The following is a 14,768-nucleotide window of genomic DNA, read 5'->3' as shown; positions in this document are numbered from 1 at the left end:
CCGCGAGGCATGATGGGACCGCTAGCCCTTCCGGGGCGCCTCAGAATTTCAGGTCCCGGCACCCTGGGCGGATGCCCGAAGACTCCGCCTTCCCAAGAGCCCCTGCGGCGGGGCGCAAAGATGGCGGCAGCGGCCAGACAATCCTAAAGCAGCGGCAATGGAGCCTCCGTCGTCGCCGGGGCCGGAGCGGCTCTTTGATTCGCACCGGTAAGAACCCCGGCGGGAAGAGACCGACTTCCGCGTCCACTTGGCCTTCGGCGCCCAATCACCCCGCCTCTCGCCCCCAGGCTCCCGGGTGACGGCTTCCTGCTCCTCGCGCTACTACTCTACGCTCCAGTCGGGTTCTGCCTCCTCGTCCTGCGCCTGTTTCTTGGGATCCACGTCTTCCTGGTCAGCTGCGCGCTACCAGACAGTGTCTTTCGCAGGTTCCGACCCGGGCGCTCGGGGAGGGCTGGGGCTGGGCCTGGCCCAAGGCCAGGTAGTCACCACTGCCTGCGTTCGCAGGTTCGTGGTACGGACCATGTGTGCAGTGCTGGGGCTCGTGGCCCGGCAGGAGGACTCTGGACTGCGGGATCACCGTGTCAGGGTCCTCATTTCCAACCACGTGACACCTTTCGACCACAACATAGTCAACCTGCTCACCAGCTGTAGCACCGTGAGTTAGGGAGGAAGCCGAGAGTGCCACGGAGTGGCTCCCTGGGGCCCAGCTCAAGGCACCCCTCTCCGTGTTCGGGTTTCCCATGGGGACCACAAGATACTGACCCTTACCCCGACCTTGCTTTTCTACCCATATGTCAATTTTTCTCACTTCACAGCATTCTTTTCTTCTTGCTTTCTCTCCTTCCGGTGCCCAGCCTCTACTCAATAGTCCCCCAAGCTTTGTGTGCTGGTCTCGGGGCTTTATGGAGATGGATGGTCAAGGCGAGTTGGTGGAGTCACTCAAGAGATTCTGTGCTTCAACAAGGCTTCCCCCTACCCCTCTGCTACTATTTCCCGAGGAAGAGGCCACCAATGGCCGGGAGGGGCTCCTGCGCTTCAGGTAGGTGAGCACAGGTATCTGTCTCCAACTGGAGGTGATCAGGCTTGGGGGCCCTGGGGTTTTCACAGCCCTCCCCATTACCTTCCTAGTTTATTTACTTTTTGCCCACTTTTAGTTCTTTCCCCTGAATCTGTTTATTTCCCACATTTCTATTTGTACAGTGTGACAGTATCTGTTTTAAGTCAGGTATGAGCTGCTGACTAGATTGGCTAGAATCCCATCTTACTTTTTTCACTCTTCTAGTTCCTGGCCATTTTCTATCCAGGACGTGGTACAGCCTCTTACCCTGCGAGTCCAGAGACCCCTTGTCTCCGTGGTGAGTGTGTTCCACAGGGAATCTCTGGGTTTGGAGGGGAAGTTTCCTACTCCTGGCCCTGGTTTAGACCTCACTCATGCCCTCCCCTCAGACGGTGTCAGATGCATCCTGGGTCTCAGAACTGCTGTGGTCACTTTTCGTCCCTTTCACGGTGTATCAAGTAAGGTATTAACTGTCCTCACTTTTTGGTGGCTGGGAGAAACTCACCTCAAGGTCAAAGAAGTAGCTGTCTGCCCTGTCCATTTGCAGATCTTTTAATGTCAAGGTTCTACCACAGAGGCAATATAAAGTATTTACTACCTCCCCTACTGTCACCACCAGTGTTCCAAGAAAAGAGGCATCAGAGTGGAGAGTGGGTGACCCCAACGTGGACCTGGATTCTTTTTTGCAGGTGGCTCCGTCCTGTTCATCGACAGCTGGGGGAGGGGAGTGAAGAGTTTGCCCTCCGTGTACAACAGGTGGTAGGGGACACGGGCAGGGTGGAAGTGGATTCTTTCTTTAGGGGGAAGGAGAACACTTGAGAAACTTCCAATCCTCCAATCCTCCCTAGCTGGTGGCCAAAGAATTGGGCCAGACAGGGACACGACTCACTCCAGCAGACAAAGCAGAGCACGTGAAGCGACAGAGACACCCCAGATTGCGCCCGCAGTCAGGTGTGTGGTCTCTGGACATAAGGCTTTTCAACTCTTTTGCAGCCTGTTCTGACTTCCTCCCTATGCCTGTACTAATCGGGCTCTCTCCTTGAGTTTTCCACTCACCATATTTCGGATTTCTTTTTTGCAGCCCAGTCTTCTTTCCCTCACTCCCCTGGCCCTTCTCCTGATGTGCATCTGGCAACTCTGGCTCAGAGAGTGAAGGAGGTTTTACCCCATGTTCCACTGGGCGTCATCCAGAGAGACCTAGGTATGAGAAAGAGTAGCTTTACCCAAGGAGACAGGCACAGAGAGGGAAAGTGGGTGGTGCAGGGAGAAGGTGAGCAGAGGAATAGACTGTGCTGTCCACTCCTCCCTTCTCCGCAGCCAGGACTGGCTGTGTAGACTTGACCATCACTAACCTGCTCGAGGGAGCCGTAGCTTTCATGCCTGAAGACATCACTGAGGGGACCCAGTCCCTTGCCACAGCCTCCACTCCCAAGGTGAGACCCAGAAAATGAGCAGGTCCAGGACTTGAGGTGGGATGGGGCAGTCTGCATATTCCCTGTCCTGACGTCTGTGTTTTGATCCTGAGACCCTAGCACAGTACCTCTCTTGCAAAGTAGGCATTCGATGCGTGTTTAATGATGATGACTTCGCAAGCCCTCTGACATTGTGATCACCTCAGTTCCCCAGCTCTGGCCCGGCAACCCCTCAGCCCACAGCCCTAACATTTGCCAAGTCCTCCTGGGCCCGGCAGGAGAGTCTACAGGAGCGAAAGCAGGCGCTGTATGAATACGCGAGAAGGTGAGATGCTTAGAGGACAACTGGTAGGAAAGGGCAGGTTGGAGAAAGGGAATAATACAGCAAAGCCCATACAATGTCTTCTTGTGTCCCACAGGCGATTCACAGAGAGGCAGGCCCAGGAGGCTGATTGAGTACAGGATGGCACCCAGAGCCGCAGGACGGAGACTGGGGGCAGCCCTCACCCAACTCACAACAGGCCGGATGGGTGGGTGCTAAGGGGAGGAATGGGGCTCCCCCCAGTGTCACATTAAATTCAGGGTTTTCACTCAAGGTCTCTGTTGCCTCTTTGGGTCTCAAAAGCCCTGTAGCAGGTTCCTTTTCCCTTGGTTGCGGGATCAGGAATGAGGGCCTCCTTGTGGGTTTGTGGAGGGTTGGTCAGAATGGAACTGTCTGCACTCAGCTCCTCATGTCAAGAGATGAGTGATATTAAGGAAGTATAACTAAGCTGGATGCCCAGCAGCAAGTGGACCCTGGCCTCAGAATTCAGCCCAGGCATATGAGGAAACAGCTGCAGAACTGCAAGTCCCAGGATACCTTTCACTAATGAGCACAGTACACACAGTCTGTAGAATTCACACATGCTCAGTGTGGTGGCTAGAGCCTATTTTCCATAGGCTCCTAACTAGATTAAATAAGGTGGAGCACATGGCCCCACCCCAAAACAGCCTCTAGGATTGTGCCCCAGGGTGGATCCGGAATTGACCTTTGTACCTCACAGCAGGTCAGGGTTTGTGGTGACTTGCTGAGTGGGTCTGGAACTGGCTGCCATTCCAGCGCGTCTCAGAGCGGCAGGCAAAGGTTTGAATCCAGGATCCTTGTGGCCCTGCTCCCTGATTTCTGACCCCACTCCTGTTCCTCACTCTCTTCCCCAGGGGGCCTTCCCACAGGCCACCAGGTCTTTCTCTCTTTCTATTTGGCTATGTCAGTTCTTAGTCGTAGTGCACGGGCTTTGTTGCCCTGCCATATGCAGAATCTTATGTCCCCAGCTAAGGATTGAACCCACGTCCCCTGCATTGGAAGTTGGGTTCTTAACTACTGGCCTGCCAGTAGTCCACTTTTGATAGTCTATTACTTAGAGATTCAACTCTTCCCTGTTTCCCGGCAGACAAGAAGTACTGGGAAGGATGAACCCCAGTGCATTATCACCTGAGGGTACAGGTTAGGGATCAGGGCTGAGGTGGGAAGATGGTGTCAGTCACCAAATACAAGGCCTTGATGACTGCCCTGCCTTCTGTAGGTCCTGCTAGATGGTCACCATGGCCTCTCAGCTTCTCGGGTTGGAAGAAGAGTCTGGCCCAAACCCTGAGGAGTCTGAACTGGCTGTGAACCCCTTTGACGGGCTCCCCTTCTCCTCCCGCTACTACAGACTACTTGAGCAGCGCCGATCCTTGCCTGTCTGGGCTGCTCGCTTTATCTTCTTGGAGCACTTGGAGAGTAGCCCCAGTGGAGTGGTACTGGTGTCTGGAGAGCCTGGTTGCGGCAAGAGCACCCAGGTGGGGGTGGGGGGGTTGGGAACTGCCTCCTCCTGGGACAAGGCGGGGCGTGGGCTGGCGGTTGCTGTGTGGAATAATAGGGGAGGTGGTCAGAAGGAGACAGACACTGAAGCACCAGAGGACTCCTCAAATAAGGAGAGATGAAACTGGCCACAGCTCCTCCAGCACTTTTGACTGGAGTTCTGTGTCCGGCTGACGGGTTGTCCTTTCCTACGCTTACCCCAGATCCCACAGTGGTGTGCAGAGTTTGTGCTGGCAAGAGGTTTCCAGAAGGGCTGGGTAACTGTGACTCAGCCTTACCCTCTAGCGGCCCTGAGCTTGGCCCTGCGAGTTGCTGATGAAATGGACCTGACCCTGGGTCATGAGGTTGGATACAGCATCCCCCAAGAAGACTGCACTGGGCCTGACACTCTGCTAAGGTGTGGCCCCTTGCAGGCCCCACTCAAATCTCCCCCTCACTCCGTAGAAACAAACCCAGCCTCCGACATCTCATCGTACCCTCCCTCAGCTTAGCTCACCCTTTAAATCATGCATGATGCAACTTTTGAATTCAGCCATTTAACCCTAGCCAGCAACCTCAGACATTCAACCTCACCCTCATCATGAAAGTCTGACTTTCCTAACTGGAGTACAGCTTATAACAGTGTCATCAATAGGCCACAGAAACTCAGCCACAGGATCTTTTTCTGGCCTTTACTGTCAGAGCCTAGGCCCCCTGGGGAGAAGCTCCTCTGGACTTCCGGGGCTGGTCGGTGTCCACACTGACTCCTCTGCCCACTGCCAATGTCAACAGGTTCTGCTGGGACAGGCTGCTTCTGCAGGAGGTGGCCTCAACCCCGGGCACTGGAGCCCAGGGTGTGCTGGTCCTGGATGAGGCTCAGGAGCGGTCAGTGGCCTCAGATTTGCTCCAGGGACTCCTGCGAGATGCCAGGCTGGGAAGCCGTCCAGGGGACCTCAGAGTGGTTGTAGTTACCGACCCAACCCTTGAACCTAAGCTCCAAGACTTCTGGGGCAACCCTCCTATTGTGTGTGTCCCCAGAGAGACTGGCAGCTGTCCCGCTCCGGTCTACAGGGACTCCCTCCCTACTGACCGAGTAGAAGCTGCCTGCCAAGCTGTGCTTGAACTGTGTCGGAAGGAGGCTCCAGGAGATGTGCTAGTGTACCTGCCCAGTGAGGAGGTAAAAAAATGGCATGCGAAAGGAGGTATTCATGTCGAATGTCTGCCCCTTCCTGTCCCAGGGGAGAATGGGAGCAATGCTGGTTAGGAACATCGGAGTTCTAGTACTTATTCTCTGTTGGGGTCTTGAAAAATTCCAGGGTTTTGGTATAAAAACTTTTTGATTCCATACAAGGTAGAGATTTGCAGTTCAGTGAGTTCCTGAAATTATAACACCCCTACTTTATATGAGTATGTACACTTTTTCAGAGTGAAGGTCCATAGCTTTCATCAATTTTTCAAAGGGGTCTGACCCACAAAGGTGAGAATTACCCTAACACCCCACCTCTCTCTTCAGGAAATTTCTCTGTGCTGTGAGTCCTTGTCCAGGAAGGTAGGGTCCTTGGAAAACCAAGGGCCCCCACCACGGGTGCTGCCCCTTCACCCAGGCTGTGGACAAGCTGTTCAGGCTGTGTACGAGGACACAGAATCAGGTGCCCGGAAGGTTGTGGTCACTCACTGGCTGGCCGACTTCTCCTTTTCCCTCCCCTCCATCCGACATGTCATTGACTCAGGACTGGAGCTTCGAAGTGTGAGTGAAAGAGAAGTGAGGGGGACACAGGGGCTAAAGATAGAAATAGCCCACTCTCATCTGTCCCGGCCTTGGTTGGGGGTGGTGACAGGTTTACAGTCCTCAGATCCGAGCAGAATCTCAAGTGTTGAGACCAGTCAGCAAGTGTCAGGCAGAGGCAAGACGGCTACGGGCAGCAGGGATCCCACCAGGTAAGAGCTTTTGCCCTCAGTAGGATCAAACACGAAAAGAGTCACCGAACCATAGGCCCTGAGAAATCTACAGTGGTCTTCTTTCCCAGATCTTTCTCCCCTCAGGATCCTGCCTCTGCTTGTATCCTAAGTCCTTCCTAGAACTAGAGGCTCCCTGCCTGCCCCAGCCCAGAGTGTGGGCAGAGAATCTGAGCCCCCTGATGTTACTACTAAAGAGGAGACAGATTGCAGAGCCAGGGAAGTGTCACTTCCTGGACCGGCCTGGTGAGCACCCTTCCTGCCCACATCCTGCTGCTCTCCAGGTTCTGAGATCCCCTGACCTGTAAGCCTTGTTGCCTGTCCAGCTCCAGAAGCACTGATGCAGGCCCTGGAAGACTTAGACTATCTGGCTGCCCTGGATGATGATGGGGACCTGTCAGACCTGGGAGTTATCCTATCAGAATTTCCCCTGGCCCCTGAGCTGGCCAAAGCCCTGCTGGCCTCGTGTGAGTTTGACTGTGTGGATGAGATGCTCACCCTGGCCGCCATGCTCACTGGTATGAATCACTTACCTCTCTGGCTCTTAGGACTACTTCAGCCCTCCCTCTGGTGTTCTGGTGCTCCTTAAGCTGGCCCCTTCCCCTTTGCTCTAGTTCCCAGCCCTCACTGTGCCTAAAGAGTTAGGCTTCATCATTTACCCCTCTCCTGTCTCTGTTGCTTCTTGTCCCGCAACAAGTCTCTCCTACCTGTTTTTACTAAAACTGTACCTGTCGTGCTCAACCCTGTAATCCTTTCATTATTCAGAATAATCTCGATCCTGCTCAATCTAGGGTATTCCTTGCCCACTGCATTCCAGCTTCAGGCCCACCCCAGCAGAAGGGTGACACTTCTGCTCACCAGTGGCCTCCTAGAGACCTAATCCAGTGAGCACTTTTGAGCCCTGTTCATGACTTTCTTTTGACACTTGAGAATGGCAACCACTTTAACACTGCCCCCTCCCTAAGCCTCTGTGATCTGCTCCTTGTGGTTTTCACCCTACCTCTCTTGCCACTCCCTTAATCTCTTACTTGAGCTCTTCCTCCTCTGCTTCATCCTCTGCTTGCTCAAAGTAAGTTGAACCTCAGGGTTCTACCCTTGCCCCTTTTGTCTTCTCATTCCCTGAACTCTCTGAGCAAGTTCACTCACATTCATGGTCTGAAATGCTACAATATCATTCTTCTGAATCTTGCATTTATATATCTGACTCCTGATGGCCGTTCCTATCAGAATGGTCCACAAAACTTCAACCCAGAACTGAACTCGAGCACCTCTGTTGTTGCTGAGCTGAGCCCTTTTAAAATCTGCTCCCTCACCACCACCACCAAAAAGTCATACCATCACCTCAGCGGCTCCACTATCATCATTCTAGACTAACCTTTCTCCAGGTTTGTTTTTTTAATTTTTATCTCCTAATTAAAAAGAAAATTTACCTGTTCTTCACCTGTTCTTCTCCATACTTAAGGACTTCCCTGGTGGCTTAGAGGGTAAAGCGGCTGCCTGCAATTCAGGAGACCCAGGTTCGATCCCTGTCAGGAAGATCTCCTGGAGAAGGAAATGGCTACCCACTCCAGTACTCTTGCCTGGAAAATCCCATGGATGGAGGAGCCTGGTGGGCTACAGTCCATGGGCTCGCGAAGAGTTGTACACGACTGAGCGACTTCAGCTTCACCTTCACTCCATACTCAGAGTTAATGCCAATGTAGCTCCTCATCGCTGCTCAGCTGGATTCCTTGAGTAGCCTCCTAACTAGTCATGTGAACTTCTTCCAAACATGTGGATTCTCTTAAAAACTCTTTATCAGTTATTCTCTACCTTCCAAACAGAATGTAAACTCATTTGCACAGCCTTGCCCATACCTCCCTCCAGTTTTATCTCCTGCCACCCTGCCACGCATACCGTTCCCTCTATCCATAATCCTAGGTGCTCGCAGTTCTCCAAACATGCTGTTCCCACATCTAGAATACCCCCTCTGCCCTTCTCCACTCAGCTAATTCTCCAACTTCAAATATTGGCCCACACACCTATCTTACGTGTTGGTCTCTCCCACTAGACTCTAAGCTCCTTGAGGGCAGAAACTGTTTTTCATTTATTTATCTTCAATGTCCAATAAAGTGCATAGTGTCTAGAAGTCTTTTGAGTAAAGTTCCCAGAGTGACATTCCTGCCTTTTTCAGTGTACTGCTATCTGTTCTCATGCCCCCAGTGAACTTCCTCTCTTCTGCCTCCAGCTGCCCCCGGGTTTACTCGTCCTCCACTCTGTGCAGAAGAAGCTGCCCTGCGTCGAGCGCTAGAACACGTGGATGGTGATCACAGCTCTCTGATCCAAGTGTATGAAGCCTTTATACAGAGTGAGTGCTCCACTCTGCATCCTCTTACAGAATCCCAGATTTTCCAAAGAGAGGAAGTGGTGTGCAACCAGCTGACAGATCTCTAGTCCCAGGAAAAGGAAGCCCTTTGACTGAGAGTTGGGTTCTTTTAGGGGTCCCAAGGACTTTAGCTATCGCTGGTCCCTTTCTGTTCCTAGGTGGAGCAGACAAGGCTTGGTGCCAGGCTCGGGGTCTAAACTGGGCAGCATTGTGCCAGGCCCGTAAACTTCGGGGAGAACTCCTAGAACTCATGCAACGGATTGAACTGCCCTTGTCTCAACCAGCCTTTGGATCTGAGCAGAATCGCAGAGACCTTCAGAAAGCGCTGGTGTCAGGATACTTCCTTAAGGTTAGGGGAAAGAGTTGGGGTAAGGATCAGAAAAGGAACAGAAAGTAGAGGGAGCAACGGTTAATGTATGCCACCTCTGAAATTGGGACCCAGGTGGCCATTCAAAGAACTCTTTAGAACCAGGAGAAACTTTTCCTTTGATGTTTTGGGGTATAAGGGGCTATGGAAATGCCATACATTATGGTAGTATGGTAGGGCTATAATACCTAGAGGTATGCCTAGAGGTATACTCTCACTACCCTTGCTGATAAGTCTTTCTCAACCCCCCTTTCTTTCTTCTACTGACTGACACTTCACTCTCACTTATTCCTTCAATATCTTTGTCTTTCAATGAGGTGGCCCGAGACACAGATGGAACTGGAAATTACCTGCTTCTAACCCATAAGCATGTGGCCCAGCTCTCCCCATACTGCTGCTACAGAAGCCGCAGGGCTCCTGCCAGACCCCCACTGTGGGTGCTTTACCACAGTTTCTCCATTTCCAAAGACAACTGTCTTTCCATTGTTTCTGAAATTCAGCCACAGATGTGAGTTCCCTGACACCCCTCCTGCACTGTCCATTCCTCTTCCTGGGGCCAAAATTACAGCTGGAGACTTAGAGAAGCTAAGTGGGGGTGGGGGGTGGGGTGGCAGGGGCGGGAATGGAGGGGAGTGAAAGGGTCTTTGCGGTTTGTAGTAACATGATTTGAGGAGACAGGTTTGTGGAAGGGGTAGTAAGAAGTTCAACAATATGCATTATGAAAGAAGACATGGAAACCATCTAATTATGAATGTCTCTATCAGGCTGGTGGAATTGGCTCCTCCATACTTCCTGAGTAACTTACCCCCTAGTGAAAGCAGAGACTTCCTGAACCAGCTGAGGGAAGAAAGGACAGATTCTTCAACCAGGAGTGAATCTTCCTCCACCCAAGAACTTGAAAATGCCTGTCTCCTGCAGTGACCTGCCTATGGGGTGAAGTTGAATTCATCTCATCACATGAGATCTTCCCTCAGGCTAGCACCTAGGCAGCCATCCAGATTTAGAAGCCCAAGGGTCAAATGTAAATACTGGAACCTGAGTCCCAAGAAATGGAGCTGGGAGTGGAGCAAATTGGTTAAGCCCTAGTCTATACAGGGTAGGACCGATTTCTTAGCTTTCTGCTATTTATTAAAGAGGAATTGATATGCCCTGTATACCCCCAACTTATGCCAAACCTATCCTTTTGGTCTATAAAAGTTCTGTTTATATGATACCAAATTTGAGTTTAGTTCTCTAGTAGCATTTACAGTATCTATGAGTTAAAGATGACACAACATAAAAGAATCAGGGTGAACTTCAACAGTGATACCCTCTTGCCTGGCTCCCACCTCTGGTCGACCCTTTGTGCTCTGACTGACCTCGCTGTCACTAACATGGGAAACAGGTAGTTTGACTACAGTTGGCCTCTGACCCTGCCTAAAGCTTACCTCACTCTATCAACTGCTCTTGCCTGCAGGGGAGGAAGAATGGGGGTGCTATAAGAATAAGAAACAATTGACCCTTTTGTTCTCATACAACTTAAATCTTGCTCCTTCTTAAACCTCAAGGCGATTGGATCTGTACCCAAATCCTTAACTTTCCAGCAACAAGCTTCCCAGCAGCCCCTGGCCCACCCATAAGTTCTAGCAACTTCAGGAACATCATGCTTTTACCAGCTGGGTACTCCTTTCTCTTTTCTTTCCTTAGACTATTAACTTTGATATCCTCAATCATCTTACATATTATAAATGTGTTTATAGAAATTGATAGAAACATTTAATCCTTAGAACTCTGCTTTTCTACTCAGACTTCCCTCCCTTGAAGATGCTGTCTGCTTTTATCATTTCATGTATTTCCTCCTCTATGTGGATGTCAACTGACCTTCCCCGAAAGGCATTTTTCCAGAATGTATTCTCTCCAGTGTGCTTGCTCAGTCACTCAGTCGTGTCCGACTGTGACCCCATAGACTGTAGCCCACCAGGTCCCTCTGTCTGTGAAATTATCCAGGCAAGAATACTGGAGTGGTTGCTATTTCCTACTCTAGGGGATCCTTCTCTCTAGGTTTAGCATTTAGTTTTGCCTGCAGAGTTAATCTTGGTCTTGTCTTCCCAATTTCCCTTTCATCATCCACAACACCATTGATTTCTTGATCCTTTACATTTCCAACCTAGGAGTTATCTCTGATTATTTTTAAGCCTATCACTTCCTATTAGTTGCCAGACTCTGCTCACTCTAACTCCCCTGGGCCCATTAACTTTGTCCATTGCTTCCCTCTCTGTCCCTGAGGGACACCAGAGCCTGATTAGTGTTCTTAGATTTTCTCTTTCATCAAGTGTGTCTCGCCCACCACTCACTTGGGAGGTGCAAGTGGGAGGACACAGTCAGCAGGTTAAACACACAGACAATATGGGGCTCAAAGTCCTTAGCGATTATTTTACAGTTGAAGAATGACATGCCCAGCATGGATAACCCTCTGGTTCCCATCACAGTCAGACTCGCCCTCTAGCACCTCCTCCATTACTCCCCTGTCATTGGCATCTTCCTTCCTTCCCTCACACTTTTGGTACAGACCCGGCAGGCTGCAGCTGCCGAATCCCAGCGGGGCCTGTGAACAGCTTGGGCCCGACAGAACCCTGGTTCCACCCCACCCACGGAAGAATCCGGAGTCCCTCGAGAGGGCAGCCATAGGACAGCCTGCTCTCCTCCCCGCACCTCATTGGCTATCAAACTGCAGGTCCCGCCCCCTCAGCCCCTCGGTTCCAGCCGCCGAGCGACAAGAGTGTGGGAAATGGCGGGAAAGATCGCATTTAAGCGCGCAGGGCAATTGCGCGACGTTGGCCTGCGAACCGACGGTGGCCGAGGAGCCCTTGGCGATAGCCTCAAAGCCAGCTCCTCCTCACACGCTCCACTGCTACAGAACCACGGAGTGGGCGGCCATGCGCTCCTAGGCCCCAGCTCCGGGGCTCCACGAGGCGCCTCGGTCCTGAAGAGCGCTTGCTCGCTCGGGCAGGCGTCGCTCACACCACTGAAGCAAGCCCGGACACGGAGGCCACCTTGTTGTCCTCGGCCCAGGGCTGCAGGTTCTGCAGCGCGAAGAGCGACGAATTGTGCAGGCAGAGCGGGTCCGGAGGCAGCGGCGGCCGCAGCGGCCGAGGCAGCGCGTCCTGCTGCAGGTGCAGAAGCAGTCGGCCCGCGCGGTGCCGCTCCGCCTCGCGCTCCTCGGCCGTCTGGCGCCTGGGCGGGCGGAGACGCGGGGTCAGCGAGGCCAGCCCCAGCCCGCCCCGCGCCTCACCGCCACTTGGCCCAGCCCGGTCTTTCACCCGCCCCGCGCCTCACCGCCACTTGGTGCGCCGGTTCTGGAACCACGTCTTGACCTGCGCGTCGGTCATGCGCAGGGCCTTGGCCAGCGCCGCCCTCTCGGCCGAGGCCAGGTACTTCTGGCGCAGGAAGCGCCGCTCCAGCTCCAGCACCTGCGAGCGGGAGAAGGATGTGCGCGGCTTCTTCCGCTTTGGGGGGGTCCGATTTTGGTAGGGATGACCTATACGGCGCGTCCCGGAGAAGGGCGAGAGCGCCGCTACAAGGAGGAAGAAAGAGCAAGGCTAGGTTTTCCGGGCGGCCCGAGGTGTCATAGAAGAGAGCGCGGCTGCTGAGAGCTCCCGCGCCGGGTCCCTACAGTGCCCCAACCTCGACTCCGCACCAGTAGAGTCTTCTACACAAAAAAGGGGAGCCTCGGAAATGGCCCTCCCTCTTGGGTGAGGGAGAAACCTCCCCTGTAACTTCACCCTGCCCTCCCCGCCGTGCGGACAGTGAACTGCAAAGGAGAGCGCGGGCATCGACGGCAGCTACCTCCCCAGCGCCTCTCAGTAGCGGGACCAAGAGATACAAGTTGAGGGAGGATCCCCTGGGATTAGGGGCGAAGGGTATTAAAGGGACCTTGAGTTGGAGCAGAAGGATCAAAGATGAGAAAACAGGGTCAGTGTGGGGCATGACACTGGAGGGATCGGGCAACCTCACCCGTGAGCCGGTCCTTGGCATAGCGGCGGCCGCTGTCCATCCAAGGGAAGGTGAGTCCCGCCAGGCCCCCGGCGCCGCCCAAGCCCGAGGGCCCAGGAACTGCAGGTGCGCCTCCCGCGGGCGGCTGCACTGGCAAAGGACGATGCGCCGGGACGCGAATCACGCCGCCCGGGCCAACACCAGAGCTGCCTGGGACCGGGGCCAGCGAGGCCGCGGGGCCGTAGCTTGAGGCTCCGTGAAATCCACCCGAGAACGCCGCACTCTCTCCATGGCCCTGGCCCATGCGACCCGGGCCTAGGCCGCTCCCGGGGGGTTCCGGGCAGCTCAGGATCTGATCGATGCCGAAACTGATTGGCTCGTGGTGCGGGAGGTTGTGCGAGGCCAGCACCCCCGGCTCCATGGGTCCGGGTCAAAGAGGACCTCAGGAGGTTTGGCGGTTAGGGAGGGCCCCCCAAACAGCTGTGGGAGCCCAGCAGCGGAGCGTTTAGGGCGGTGGCTTCAGGGACCTGCCGGGCTGGCCGCAGAGAGGCGCCGGGACGCCCAGGACATCTTCATCCCTATGTACTGGAAGTAACCCAGCCCTTGCCGGCCTCTGCCGGGTGTCGGCGCAGGGACTCGCATCCCGGGGGAGCGCGACCGCCTGGGGCCCCAGGAGCGCCCTTCTTGACTCTGAAGCGCGGATGGACGCTGGACTGCCAGGGCCTCTGCCCGAGTCCGGGGTGGAGAGGGTTGGCCGACTTGGGCTGGGGCAGTGACTGACAGATCAGTCTTGGGTGGGCAGTGGGGGCTGGGGGTAGGGCAGGGGCGGGGCCGGGCCCGTTAAAGGGGAAGAGACGCCTGTTTGCTCCAAGCGCGGGCAAGACTGGCCGGCGGGAGTGGTGAGGGTGCTGGAGGGGGGAAGGTGGCGAGTGTGTTATGAACTTGCACGGGAGGGGCCAGAGCTCGGGCCGCTGCGCGCTGAGTCAGCCGAGATGCGCAAGGCGACTCCATCCTCACTGGCCTCCGCCTCTGGGTTTCCTCTCCTCACCAACTTCCTTGCAGGTGCCGCCTCCCACAGCCCCCACTCTTCGCCTCCCGATGGGTCCAGCCTGACGACTCCCGGATTCGTTGTGGCCCCCGCCTAAATGCTCTCGAAGACCAAATTTCGTTGTGGCTTTCTGGCTTCGATGGGAAGCGGCTGGGAAACGGCGCCGGCGAGTTGGAGGCTGGGGAAGAGGACAGTTGGAGGTGTGGCAGGGTGTCCGGTGAGCTAGGGCGGGGAATCGCTGGGCCAGTGATCCTGATGCTCCTCCCGGCCTCTCCCGTAGGGGCCCCAGCTCCTCTCCAGAGCGCCAGTAATGGGCGGCCAGTGTTTCTTAGAATTTCGATTTCCGTAAATCGGTGTAAAGCGGACCGGTGGTTGTACCCGAGCCAATTTAGGTCGGTGAGGACTTGGGGCTGGCGTTCTGCCCCCGACAGGGAACCAGCAACGCGGACTCTTCGCCCAGGAAGTCTATTCTCACACACTCCTGCCCAGCCTCCAACGAAATCGCCACAGGCGACACTTGGAACCTTACGAAGTCCTCGGAGGATCCTAACCGCCTCATTTCGCATAGCTGCTTCACCCCACCCAAGCCCAGGAAACTGTGCCTGGAGCGTGTCAGAGAAGGGAGGTGGGGAAAGACCGAAGCCGCTCAGCGACCTTGTGACCTCTGGCCGCGGACCCAGGAGCTGGGAGCGTGTGAACTCTGCATCCTTCCCCGGGATGGGACCCCGGGCCTGCCGGGCCCCTGAGCCTTAGACCCGCCCCTGCCGCCACC

The 14,768-nt window shown here is 54.6% G+C and overlaps 3 protein-coding genes across 6 annotated transcripts; 2 read left to right on the top strand and 1 right to left on the bottom strand.

Moving 5' to 3' along the window:
- Window positions 1-104: 104 nt before the first annotated feature.
- Window positions 105-3,064, top strand: AUP1 (AUP1 lipid droplet regulating VLDL assembly factor). 2 transcript variants are annotated; one of them, XM_004006105.5, is made up of 12 exons: window positions 105-207; window positions 288-425; window positions 505-655; window positions 855-1,039; window positions 1,283-1,355; window positions 1,447-1,520; window positions 1,747-1,813; window positions 1,906-2,008; window positions 2,139-2,258; window positions 2,375-2,490; window positions 2,676-2,794; window positions 2,889-3,064. In XM_004006105.5, exons 1-12 carry the CDS (start codon window positions 158-160, stop codon window positions 2,923-2,925), a joined length of 1,233 nt encoding a protein of 410 aa, XP_004006154.1. In that variant the 5' UTR covers window positions 105-157; the 3' UTR covers window positions 2,926-3,064. The 2 variants fall into 2 exon arrangements, with proteins under 2 accessions (XP_004006154.1, XP_042104074.1); XM_042248140.2 differs by lacking the exon at window positions 2,889-3,064 and having other exon boundaries at window positions 2,614-2,726.
- A 461-nt stretch (window positions 3,065-3,525) lies between these two features.
- DQX1 (DEAQ-box RNA dependent ATPase 1) lies at window positions 3,526-10,194 on the top strand. Of its 3 annotated transcripts, XM_004006104.5 has the most exons (12): window positions 3,526-3,592; window positions 4,032-4,287; window positions 4,513-4,706; window positions 5,081-5,465; window positions 5,802-6,035; window positions 6,127-6,226; window positions 6,332-6,490; window positions 6,571-6,762; window positions 8,472-8,591; window positions 8,768-8,958; window positions 9,294-9,484; window positions 9,741-10,194. In XM_004006104.5, the coding sequence occupies exons 2-12, from the start codon at window positions 4,042-4,044 to the stop codon at window positions 9,895-9,897; spliced, it is 2,169 nt and encodes a 722-aa protein (XP_004006153.1). In that variant the 5' UTR covers window positions 3,526-3,592; window positions 4,032-4,041; the 3' UTR covers window positions 9,898-10,194. The 3 variants fall into 3 exon arrangements, with proteins under 3 accessions (XP_004006153.1, XP_042104071.1, XP_042104070.1); XM_042248137.1 differs by lacking the exon at window positions 9,294-9,484; XM_042248136.2 differs by lacking the exon at window positions 9,741-10,194 and having other exon boundaries at window positions 8,768-8,977; window positions 9,294-9,451.
- A 1,174-nt stretch (window positions 10,195-11,368) lies between these two features.
- TLX2 (T cell leukemia homeobox 2) lies at window positions 11,369-13,745 on the bottom strand. Its single transcript, XM_004006103.6, has 3 exons — window positions 12,970-13,745; window positions 12,292-12,529; window positions 11,369-12,189 (listed from the first exon to the last, which is right to left on the bottom strand). Exons 1-3 carry the CDS (start codon window positions 13,367-13,369, stop codon window positions 11,973-11,975), a joined length of 855 nt encoding a protein of 284 aa, XP_004006152.1. The 5' UTR covers window positions 13,370-13,745; the 3' UTR covers window positions 11,369-11,972.
- Between the last annotated feature and the right edge of the window lie 1,023 nt (window positions 13,746-14,768).

This window comes from Ovis aries, chromosome 3, assembly GCF_016772045.2.
Source record: "Ovis aries strain OAR_USU_Benz2616 breed Rambouillet chromosome 3, ARS-UI_Ramb_v3.0, whole genome shotgun sequence".
Taxonomy (NCBI): domain Eukaryota; kingdom Metazoa; phylum Chordata; class Mammalia; order Artiodactyla; family Bovidae; genus Ovis; species Ovis aries.
The sequence above is the reverse complement of the archived record's forward strand: the minus strand, read 5'-3'. Positions and strand labels throughout refer to the sequence as shown.

Bases quoted from the DNA above. Each gene is read 5' to 3' on its own strand.
- AUP1 (XM_004006105.5), top strand. From the start codon at position 158: ATGGAGCCTCCGTCGTCGCCGGGGCCGGAGCGGCTCTTTGATTCGCAC. The intron at 656-854 runs GTGAGTTAGGGA...TCCGGTGCCCAG, and splicing joins TGCTCACCAGCTGTAGCACC to CCTCTACTCAATAGTCCCCC. The intron at 1,521-1,746 runs GTATTAACTGTC...TCTTTTTTGCAG, and splicing joins TTCACGGTGTATCAAGTAAG to GTGGCTCCGTCCTGTTCATC.
- TLX2 (XM_004006103.6), bottom strand. From the start codon at position 13,369: ATGGAGCCGGGGGTGCTGGCCTCGCACAACCTCCCGCACCACGAGCCA. The intron at 12,530-12,969 runs GTGAGGTTGCCC...TCCTCCTTGTAG, and splicing joins TGCCAAGGACCGGCTCACGG to CGGCGCTCTCGCCCTTCTCC. The intron at 12,190-12,291 runs GTGAGGCGCGGG...CCGCCCGCCCAG, and splicing joins AACCGGCGCACCAAGTGGCG to GCGCCAGACGGCCGAGGAGC.
- DQX1 (XM_004006104.5), top strand. From the start codon at position 4,042: ATGGTCACCATGGCCTCTCAGCTTCTCGGGTTGGAAGAAGAGTCTGGC. The intron at 4,288-4,512 runs GTGGGGGTGGGG...CGCTTACCCCAG, and splicing joins GTTGCGGCAAGAGCACCCAG to ATCCCACAGTGGTGTGCAGA. The intron at 8,592-8,767 runs GTGAGTGCTCCA...TTCTGTTCCTAG, and splicing joins GTATGAAGCCTTTATACAGA to GTGGAGCAGACAAGGCTTGG.